At 41.5% G+C, this 11,481-nt stretch overlaps 1 protein-coding gene across 5 annotated transcripts; it reads right to left on the bottom strand.

Moving 5' to 3' along the window:
* Positions 1–27: 27 nt before the first annotated feature.
* trip6 (thyroid hormone receptor interactor 6) lies at positions 28–9,150 on the bottom strand. 5 transcript variants are annotated; one of them, XM_035411518.1, is made up of 11 exons: positions 9,050–9,150; positions 8,520–8,576; positions 6,575–6,785; positions 6,158–6,306; positions 5,848–5,961; positions 4,977–5,564; positions 4,559–4,649; positions 4,105–4,274; positions 3,718–3,896; positions 3,170–3,290; positions 28–2,531 (listed from the first exon to the last, which is right to left on the bottom strand). In XM_035411518.1, the coding sequence occupies exons 3-11, from the start codon at positions 6,774–6,776 to the stop codon at positions 2,400–2,402; spliced, it is 1,746 nt and encodes a 581-aa protein (XP_035267409.1). In that variant the 5' UTR covers positions 6,777–6,785; positions 8,520–8,576; positions 9,050–9,150; the 3' UTR covers positions 28–2,399. The 5 variants fall into 5 exon arrangements, with proteins under 5 accessions (XP_035267409.1, XP_035267405.1, XP_035267406.1 ...); XM_035411514.1 differs by having other exon boundaries at positions 5,848–5,964; positions 9,050–9,149; XM_035411515.1 differs by lacking the exon at positions 9,050–9,150 and adding an exon at positions 8,856–9,017 and having other exon boundaries at positions 5,848–5,964.
* Between the last annotated feature and the right edge of the window lie 2,331 nt (positions 9,151–11,481).

Here is an 11,481-nt window from a genome sequence, read left to right as displayed (position 1 = left end):
AAAAAAAAAACAAACAAAAACGGTTGCTGAAAAAAATGGATGGATTTATTAACAGAGCAGATTCCTACATTCTGCACTGGGAGTTAGCGCACACACACACACACATCCCTTTTCCTAACATTCAGCCAAAATAACACTGCATCTACAATCAAAATCCTTCATACAGAACAGCTTGGTAGCACATAGGACTCTGATCATCCGATTTTTCTGGATCATTGCATTCCAACATCCACACTGTTTCACTGATAGCCGATGCCCTGGATTATAAACTGAAACGAAGAGGCAAAATACTGGCCACAATGCTGGATTTCTGAATGCAATTTTAGTTCTTCACATCTGGCTGAACCTGGTGGACAGTCCTATATTGTACTTAACTATACAATATAAAATAATAATCCCACAGAGACCACTTCCCATTCTATGACGAACGACCAAGAGGTCTTTCATGTGGTACACTGCAATTTACTTTATAATAAACAAGAGAAAACTACCAGAAACTCCTAACAGTGAGATTCAAAACTCAAAAATATTAAGTAAATTAAAAACAAAAAAAAATCCAACAAGCAAGGACAATGTTGAACAGAAATGCAATAAATAAGGAAAACACACAGCTCCAAAAATTGAATTAATTCATTTTTTGGGAGCTGGATAATAATGGAACCCTGCCATTTTAATGCAGTCTGAGTCACTGACACGTCCTTCAATAAATGGCAACTTTATAAAGCCTGATACATTGGCTTTATAAACATTACATTGCCAGATAGGGCCTGGACCATGTCGTATGCCATTCAAAGCCTGTGTGATCCAGTCATTATCATCTCTTTCAGTCAGTCAGTGATACAGACTGTTGTGAATGGCTGACAGGAACTGTGAAATTGTTACTCTTCTTACTCATTTTGCTACGTACTCACATGATCTGTGTGTTGTAAGGTGTTAACAGACTGGCTTTCCTCAGGAAATGATTCCCTGCTCTTGTCTACTGGGACAGATCATTAATTTCATTGCAGTATGCTCTGCAGTCTCCAGGCACAGAAACATCTCCTCCTCTGCTGTGCTATGCAACTTCCATTTTTCTCCTTCATAATTTGATTTGCATTTTTGAAAAGCACAACAATACATGGCGGACAAACACTGACATGACTACAGAAATCTTCTATGACAAAATCACCAAAAGAAATAATGAGTACAATAAAGTATGGGCATTTCACAACCAACAAGGTGACTGTGCAATTTAATCTTGATCAGAGCAAATCAGGGTCTGTGAAATACTCAAGTGGGTAGTTAAGACATGGAACAAATATGCTTCTTCATTGCACTTTTATCAGTAACAGTCAAGTCACAACACAAAAAAAGAAAAACAGAAAATAACATCCTATGAGGTTTCTCCAACACTGTGCCAACATTATCACATCTCAACAGCAGGGTCAGATAGCCAGCAAATGGGATGTTTTCCCTTTCATTCCCTTCATCCCTCAATTGCCTTCCTGTCTAAACACTTAACATCCTCCTCACTGTTCATCAACTACCTGCTGAACCTACAGAACCATCCTCAATCAAACTTGTTCCTTGTCCTGAAACACATTGGTAAAGGAACATTTGTGCATTTAAAAAGGGTATAACTTCACAAAATCCAACAATGTACAAATTACTGTTCCTTCATGTATAACATTCGGTAGTGCCATTCGTTAAAATTATCCGTGATCGTTACAACCAAAGCAAAAACAATCAAAAAAAAAATTCTATTAGGTTCTGTGGTCTTGTGATTAGCAAACCCATGAAGCAATCATCTTAAATTTACATGAGTTTGCAATGTGAACTTCCTGGAGCAACAGAAAAATATCCAGCAATGGGAAATATATTTATGTTCTCATGACCATAAGTATCATTATTATTACCATTATTACTATTATTATTATTATGTATTAAGGTTGTTACACCTCTTCCCACTGCCTCCAGCATAGTACTATGTGAAAGCCGCTCAGGTGCAGTATGGATCATTGGAGGGACTAAATTCTGCTCCTGCTGCCTGCAGTACAGGAGCACAGTACAGTACTGACTTTGCACCCAGATTTTACGGTGCCTTATTTTCAACTTGACTGACAAAGGTCTTGAGATGGAGGTTAAAGTTCATCTTCCCAGTGCACACCTTGCTTCCAGCCTATATCACATCAATTGCTGGCAACATATTATTTGTGGGAGGGATGTATTGTATACTATCTGCTCAAAGGCAGTTCTCCACACATCTCTGAGATAAAATTTAGATTTCTGCAACTGAGGAATCAGTCCGTCTATGCAAACCGAGTCCAGATATTATGATATTGCGGATCTTTTTGAGAATCATGAATTGAAGCACTGACTGGTTTTGGGGTGTGCAGCAGGGGAGCAGGGCATTGACCCTGCTAGCAATCGGTGGAAATTTTGGCAGAAAGGTCTTGAATGCGTCGGGCGCTGCAGCTCTTGCACAAAATGTGGCCATCCAGGGGGTAACAGCCACGCCCCTCTCCTTCAGAAGACAACAGCAGCCCACACTCCTACAGGATAAAGATGGAAAGCATGTTCGCCAACACCGATATTCACAAACATGTTCTAACCCCTTGTTGTCAACATCTGATTTCAACAGCTGGCTCAGTGAGCAAGAATGTGATAAAGTGATTGTAAAAGCCGCAAGAGTGGTGCAACAACTGATGTACTAATGAAGGACTTCTTTATAAGTTATCAAATATCCCACATTAATACACATGACTAATTGTGATGGCTATTACCCCCTCTGATGTAAGAAGAATTACCAGAGCTCAACCAGTTGGGGACTTGTCAGCGGACCAACGGGAAACTTATATCGTCACAACCGCAGTTATTCAGAAGTTAATTCAGAGGAGTATAAATTTGATTCCGAGAATTACCTCGGAATTCCAGGCAACCTGATAACGGATTATTTCTACATTTACTCTTTGTACTGAAATGTCTGAAGTGTGGTTTTTGCAACAAAAGTAACATGTAATGATGTGGGGTGAAAACAATATATTTAACTACGGGTTATTTGGTACAACAAAGGCCCTGAGGTAATATTTCTGCAAACCTGTTAGAAGGTTATTGGCTAGCTTGGATTATATTCCTTTTGAAAATCACCAATCACCAAATCACCATCTCTCCAACAGCAGTCGTTGCTCACCTCACACACGTAGCAGTTGACGTGAAAGCTCCGATCCAGAGCCACAATCCTGACCGTCTCTTCTTGTCCCGGTTCAGGCATGATGGCTTGGCCACACACAGAGCACCGTGGGGCAAACTTCCTGTAAACAGAGGGGATAAGAGCATTCACACTAACCAGTGGGCAAAACTTTGGTTTCATTACTGAACCGCAATTAGGAACTTGGTATCTGCAATATATAGCAGCTGAAATCTAACAAACTCAGTTAATTATTTGGCAAGAACTACATGTAAACCTGTCTACCGGTGTCCTGTAAACTTGATTCATTTGAGTGCTTGGATCACCATGGCAATGGTAATCCAAACACTCAAGTTTTGGAAGAATCAGGCATGTTCACATACAGTAATGTAGAGACATTTGAAGAGTTGTGGTGTACACATGGAGTTGGTCAGATATGCTCTCAGGTACAGTACATGTAGATGGGCTTTCATGGGTGTAAGCCAGTAAGCATGGCCATTTAGGCTCTGTCCTTTAGAAATAAGCAGTGCCAGGCAGGACTGAGGCCTGACCTGTGGAAGTCTTCAATGCAGTGGATCTGGGAGGTGGCGTCCACAGTGAACGGCACGCCATCCAGGCAGCAGCCGCACACCACGCAGGTGAAGCAGCGCGGGTGGTAGGCCTTGCCCATGGCACGCAGGATGCGGTCCAAGATGGGGTGGGAGCACTTGGAACAACGCTCCAGGGTGCTCTTCAGAGAGGGGCAGGAGAAAAGGCCACATCAGGCATGGAAGATGGCATAAAGCATTAGATTTGGAGAATACTGAAATACAAGCCCTGGACAGCCCCGGGTCTACTATACTTTCACCCTAAAAGACCAATGGAATACTGGAATGGAGAAATCACAGGGTCATCGTCAAAAACACCCGTGTGACTGCAGAACAGAGGGCACCACTCACAATGTAACAGTTCTCGCAGTAGCTCTTCTTGTCCAGGGCGTAGAAGGGCTGCCCGCGCAGACGGGCGTGGCAGGTAATGCAGGTGAAGCAGTCCACGTGAAACACCTGCTCCATGGCGATGCAGCCGCTGCCATCCCCCAGAACGTTGTCCCCACAGCGTGCACAGCGACCTGCAGGGCCAGCGATAGAAGACCACCAGGGAGAAAGGGAAATGAGAGGAACACAGGGGTGAATGTGAACATGAAGGTGATAACAAAAGCAAAGTATTTATACCAAACGCCAAAACAAACCAAAAACACACACTGTTTAGTAAACTGCCCTGACACTCTTTAAAAGCACAGTTACAGTAAATATAGATGCAATTTGTCAAATATTTCACAACCAATCAACCGCTATTCTCTCAACCAAGCCCCACCGGCCCCCCCCCCATCCCGGAAAAAAGGTACCAACATACCAAAATATTCCTCAGTTGGGGGGTGATTCATGTCATACACCAATTTCTTAGTAAGGCGATCCAACTCCTCTTCTGGCCTTGGCAAAGCCCCCTAGTGGACACGCAAAAAATGCATCCATAACAGTGGACAAAAGCAATGAATGAGAATGAGGTTTCATGAGCCCCATAAAGGGGAGGGAACTATGAGCTGTCAATCACTGTCTTGTTTAAACCAATACTCCACAAAAAAATAAGGTATGTGCAGCTCAACAGAGGAACTAGCAGGCACCTGATTGACCAGCAAAGGTCATTGGATGCAACAAAATTCTGCCATCCTGGCTCTCCAATCCCTGGGCGACACTAGAGCCAATTGTCCATGACCCTGCAGAGGGTGCCAGACACCCAATACTAAGCCACACCATGCCCCACAGGCCCTTACCTTATTCTGAGCATATGCAGGGCTGTGAGAGGATGAGGGCAGAGTATCAGGACTCCTCTTTGGCAGGGGAGCTTGGCTGGTTCTGGGTCCTGGGACAACAGCACCTCCCTTGTAGACAGGTCCAGCCTCATGGTCCTGGACAGGAGGTTGAGAAGGGTACCAAGCTTGTTGTCCAGAAGCCATTTCAGGGTAGGGCTGTGAGCGGTCCTGCTGAGCCAGTTGAGAGGTCTGTTGACGGGGAGGAGGGGGCGTGTACGCTTGTTCGGCCTGCCTCCCTGTTTGGGAGTAGGTGACAGGCTGGGCTGTTTTGACCTGGACACTGAATCGGGGGCCTGTGGGGGTGGAGGCAGTGGTGTAGGAGGCTGGGACAGGCTGGGGATAAGGTTTGAGGGGTGATGGGTAGGGGTAGTCCTGCTGGGAGCCAGAGACTGGAGGCTCGTTGGGATACTGGTGGGCCGGATGGTACTGGGTCTGGTAATGGGCAGGGTACCCTGTGGAGGACCTGCCCTGGGACAGTGCACCTGGTTGAGCAATAGGTTTATATCGCTCCCCTGAGATGGGTTTGTTATAAGGCACATTGTCGTAGATCTGTTAGGAACAGAAAAACAATGAGTTAAAAAAACATGATTTTCAGGAAAAGTAAATATGTGACATTTGGCATTGCAATAATGATCATTTTTCTTGCACAGGTAAAAAATTGTTTTTGGTGACAATTTTTGCTTTTCATGACACGATTCCTTTTTTTCCTCCTTGTTCTCCAACACTGCTTTCCCGTGGGTCCCCTGCCATGGTAGTTCCTAAACTCTTCCAAACCTGCTCCTTCTCCTCTCCCATTATCACCATTCTCTCCTTCCCCTTTTATAATCTTTACCTGTGACCTTGAGTTTTGTGGGTGGCTATCCAGATCAGCCAGCATGCAGGTGAGGGAGTCTATCTCAGCATCGATATTGGTGAGAAGTGTGCCGGACTTCTCTGGCCCACGATTCTGCTGGAAAGAGCAAAGAAAATTCAATCTTAATCACTCAATTCCTTATGAGCTTATATTTTCATTTCTCTAGAATCTTTGAAAAATCAAATATCGCTGACCATCTCTCTGTGACATCACACACTGTATTGTACCATGTAAAAACAGATTCTGTTGATCTAAAGCTCCGATTTCTTCCATGCAATAAGCTACCTACCTGAAGGTCATAACTGGGCATATGTGGATTCCAGGAACAGCGGTCATCTTTGGAGGAGTGAGAAGATGGATAATAGTGGTCACCAGACTTAGGTGACAGTGGGCGAAAAGCTGTTAACCCAGAATCCTCTTGGTGTGACATGACCCCACCTATTAAAAGAGAAAGAAGGGTGGAAGAATAAATAAACAAATATATTTCTTTTTACATCATACAAAAAATCTTTGCTAGTTTTGCATGTCATTTCCAGCAACATTTTATAAGAATGTCAAATTATCACCGCTGAGTATGGGCTTCTTTTTATCTGATGGATCATAATTAGCATTTGATATGCCATCAAAAATAATGTGAACCATGCTACAGGTTTAGTCTTTGACAAATCTTATCTAATATAAAGTCCAACCCTATGCAAAATCTTACCTGTGGGTCCTGTGGCCATGTACCTGGTTGCCATTACATTTCCACCTGCACCGTTTTGAGGGTATGATCCATATTTGGGCCGGGTTTCCACAGAAACCTTCTTAGGCGGTCTGTAGAAAGCAGGGCCACATGGAGCAATTTGGGGTGCAGGTCTCTCTGGGCTTCCCAGAGTCCTAGGAGGCAGCCAAGTGGGGCCAGACATCTCTGAATTCTGTGGGTGGAAACACTTGGTATTACTGTTGGCTGATGTTCAGGAGAGGCTCTCGTCTCATCCACTTCAAGTATGTCCCAAAACGCTTATGGACACACTGGCAATACTGCACCAGCTTCAGATATACTTTTTGCAACTGGACAACCAAAAAAAGCTCACTGTGATAGTCGTGAGTCTTAATGGGAGTTGTCTCTCAATACCTCTGAAGTTTTTCACCATCACCACAGACCTCAGTTTTTTTTGCCCTAACTTCTGGCACATGAGTAGCTAACTGACCATTTTTCCTCAAGAGAAACAGAAAAACTGGTCAGAGAAAGTGTGATTCATTTGCAGACAGGGATGTGCTACCATCTCCTGGTGATCTTCTCCTGTGGAGAACCCGAGGAGAGACCCATCTTAAATTACATGAACAAGATTAATTAAGGAGCACCGTCCTATCATTCCCAAACCCAGGCTACCGCCAAAAAAGAGGAAGCCAGTGCTACTGTATCTTTAACAGGTTACCAGGGGAAACTCAGCTACTATATTTTTGGTTTCCTATGGCAACCCCTGGTAGTAGCAAACAATAGGCTTGTTTTTAAAAAGCAGGAAAAGGTACCCATTCTGGTCAAGGGGAATTCCAGTAGTTAGGACAATCCCCTTCCACCTCACCACACAGACAGACATAAAGACACAAATACACACACACACACTCACAGGTGCTGCTAGTGTGAGCCTTGCAGCTTGTTTTTCAATAACCCAATGTTAAGCATGCTCCTCCGTGTACAATTGCCATTGTCTTTTTGTGTTTGCCCCCAAAATCACGAACAGAAACAAGACAGGATGTGTTGTGCTCTCTTGACTCTGTAAGCACCTGGCTGATTATTCCAATAACCATTCCACAATGCCAAAGCAGCATTTTTCGTCAAAAACCTCCTTATAAAAACTAAAACCGTATATCCTCTGCACTCAGCTAATACAGACACACCGCTCAGTTGTGTAGTTGGTGCTAATCAGAAAACTGCATTGAGTTGGATCGCATAGTCAATCTGAATGCTAAATATACACTGAGAAGATTCACTATCTAACTTACATGAAAGCTCGGAGTAGAAGCGACACTCCTTTAGGCTACAAAGGTAGCCTAGCTCATTTCTAGCCTAGTCAATCAACGTATTTTCTCTATTTAATAAAGGATGTCACAATTAATGTTATTTCATAGCTTAATTACTGTCATATCAACATTTAATGTTTTATTTATTTAAACACAATCTTGGCTTGTAACATGTAGCAACCACAAACAACCCCCATACGACACCCAGCGATAAGCTACACTACCGCACCTTCTGAGTTAAGACTAAATAGTCGGCTAAGTCGATATACTTGAATCCGAGGATCGGAGGGCCCAGCTATAATCACAGTACGACTGAGCCTGACAGAATAAAACACTCCACTTGCACACTGCAAGTCGTTTCAGTATTTCTGCAGAACCGATAACCGTAACCAAAAACTACAAGCATACAACAATCGATTGGCAACAACGTGCCGAATTGTAACTGCGGTGTGCATTGCCCTTGCACGTCGCTTACAGAAACATAGCTTAGCAGTTTAAATCAGCTTGGAAGTGTCACAAAACTTCACAGCAACACTAGCAAGACTGGAACACGGCACAAAACTACATTCGAGTGAGGTGTACAACGCCGATAATGCATTAAGGACCATAACGAAATCGTAGCTAGTGGAATACTGTTTCCGTACCTCTTAAAATGCCGAAATCTCCTTTACCGCCTGTCTCCCTGCCTTCAACCTATTCATCTGCAAAAGAAACAAAAGATTCTTGTAGCCAAATTTAGTAAGGCCGAGTGTGCAACATGTTTCCATCCAAAACGTGTCACACGGGAGCGTACTGCCAACGACCACGACTTGTTGAAATGCAAATATGACATAAATTAAACACTTATTTCACGTTGTTATCCTGCTGAATTTGGACTTTTACGAAACAATCAACAAATAAATTATCAATGAACAGCGAAATATATTTCTTGCTAAAAGAAAACATTATCAATTTATTGTCAATTAAATATGTTTGTTTACTTAGTTGTTTAGTTGCACTTCGCCAGCACGCTAAAACTGAAGTATCAGCATCACAAACCCCCCAACACTGCACTGTAATCGACCAGCGAATTCGCTTATTTTGTACATTTTCCTTTCGGTTAATACTCCCATCATTTACTATGAAAACAAATTTAAAAGGACTTTGATTTAGTAGATTTGTTCCCGTAACCTACTTTTTCCTAGGATCCTCATAGGCCTACAAATTCGTCATAGAATTCCAAACGTATGACGTAGTATCTGTGAATTTAAGGAGGGAGATTTTAGACGGCTTGTGCGCCTGTCGTACGGGCATATGACATATGGTGGGCACTTCAACACCGGGAATGGTAAATACCCAGGACGTATTTAAATCCCAGGTTCACATTGTGCTTATTGAGAGCAGTTACATAAAAAGAAGTAACAAAATAAAAAAAAATATTGAAAAAATAAAACTAAAGAGAGAGGTGAATCAATTAGTGTGGACACATGGTCACAAAAACTAACCATTTGGTAGATAGACCTAATGAAGAATTTGAAGACCAAGCAAATGATAACAAGAAAAACCTAAGTTCAAGGGTAAGAAACTTAAATAAACAACCTAAACAGCCTATTCATTCACATCAGTCTTTAATTCAGTCAAAAAAATTAGTTACCTCCTTTTTTCCTCATCCATCCATCTGGGATGAGGATGAGGATGGAAGCACAATGCGAACATGGGATTTTTATTCTTCATGGCATGCATTGCTATTTCTGACGTAATGCGGTTCAAATGTGTAATTCCTCTAAATTGGAAAAGTGCCAAATTAAGAAAAATGTATATTTTTTTAAAGTCATTGTAAAGGTAATTCCGTGAATAGCGTCAGACTGCATTAGGGTTATTATGGTATGCATTAAGTATCAGCAACAGTACGATAAATCAATTGCATTGCAATATAGATATATATCAGTGTAAACATTTCCATCTATTTTTATGTGGGATTAAATGGGTGGTTTGCAATTTATTATCATGCTCTGAGCGCTTGTATGGAGGTATTTCTGTAGCAAAAGTCACAAATCTATAGAGTGGATTCACACATCTGCAAATGGGTTTCACAAATCGGTAGAATGGGTTCACACATCTGTATATGGTGTCCCAAATCTGTAGAATGGATTCACGAATCTGTAAATTAATGTGAGAGTATACATTTACATAAATGATATAAATAATATAAATTGATTTGAGAGGTAGTAATTACAACCTCTCAAATCAACCTCTTACCACCTCTCAATTTGTGCACCAAATCTGCAGTGTAGCCGGTTTGAGCAAAATATCTGATAACTTGTAAAATGAGATTCGTAGTTATGCTAATGAAAATCTTAAATGCAAATATTCTGGTGAAAAGGGTCAATGCCTGTTCTTCCAACCAATCAGACGAGCGGATTCGGGATTACGTTATACTGTCTTTACTTTTAAGAGGTGAACCTGTCATTTTTAGCCAAATCCTGAAATAAAAAACACGAAATAGGCAAGGAACTAGCCTGCGGAGAATCACCGTGTTGTGTCATATTTCTACTTGGGGTAATATAACGGATAACTAAATTAGAGTGGCAATGGAATCTAGGACAGGGCATTCCATCTAAATCAGCTTTGATTTAAGAATCGAGTTTGCTAACATTCACGACATAATTAGCAAAATGGATTAACGTTAGCTAGATAAGCATAAACAACCCTGTCCTAGATTCCAAATTGTTGCTACAGCTAACGCTACGTAGTCTTGTTAAATTATTTAAATGCAACATAAATTAGAATCGTTCTATATTGGCCGTTGCATGTATTGGGCACTCTCATGTAGGTATTTGTTGTTTCCTGTAGAAATATGACACTATTCTGTCATATTTCTGTAATGAACAATAGCCTACATAATAGACGAGTCAGCATTTGAGTGTCTTGAATGACAAAAGCATGTTGTAGTGACAATATTTTCAAAAAGATTATTTATTTTATATTATTTGAATGTCCCTTGTAATGGTATTTAAGATTAGAAAAATTAACTCATGTGCCCTACAGGGGACAAAATGAATAGCTTTGTCTTAGGGGGATATAAATGTAATTCACAACAACAATAATAATAGTCATCATCATCATCGTTTTATTATTTCTGTGACGCACCTGGAGCCCCTGGTCCTCCATTCCATTCAACATATACTAACTATTTTTCCCTCTATATTTTCTTCAGCTTAGAGGACAAAATATGCCTCTTTGTTTTCCTAACTATTGAAGTATTATCCAGAGAAATCAATTGCAAACAAGCACTTTTGTACTCCCAAGAAGGGACCAACCCATTAAATAAAAAACACTACCTCTTTTTCCTGATATGGACATTTGGAAGGACAATGTTCCTGAACAATGACTTCCCCTCTCATTTTCTTAAACACACAGGCACACGCACACACACACACGTGCATAGACATAGACCGGACACTGCTTCCAGGGAAGGTTTTGTTTTTGTATATTGTTTTCTTTTTTGTCTTTTTTTTGTATTTCCACCTCCGCCTCCTGCCTTCCGAAGTAACAAAACAATCTCTCCCCCTCTTAGGATATCCTACGGATCAGACCTTATATGTACAAAACTTTTTGTGTAGACAG

Source organism: Anguilla anguilla, chromosome 3, assembly GCF_013347855.1.
Source record: "Anguilla anguilla isolate fAngAng1 chromosome 3, fAngAng1.pri, whole genome shotgun sequence".
Lineage (NCBI taxonomy): Eukaryota > Metazoa > Chordata > Actinopteri > Anguilliformes > Anguillidae > Anguilla > Anguilla anguilla.
The sequence above is the reverse complement of the archived record's forward strand: the minus strand, read 5'-3'. Positions and strand labels throughout refer to the sequence as shown.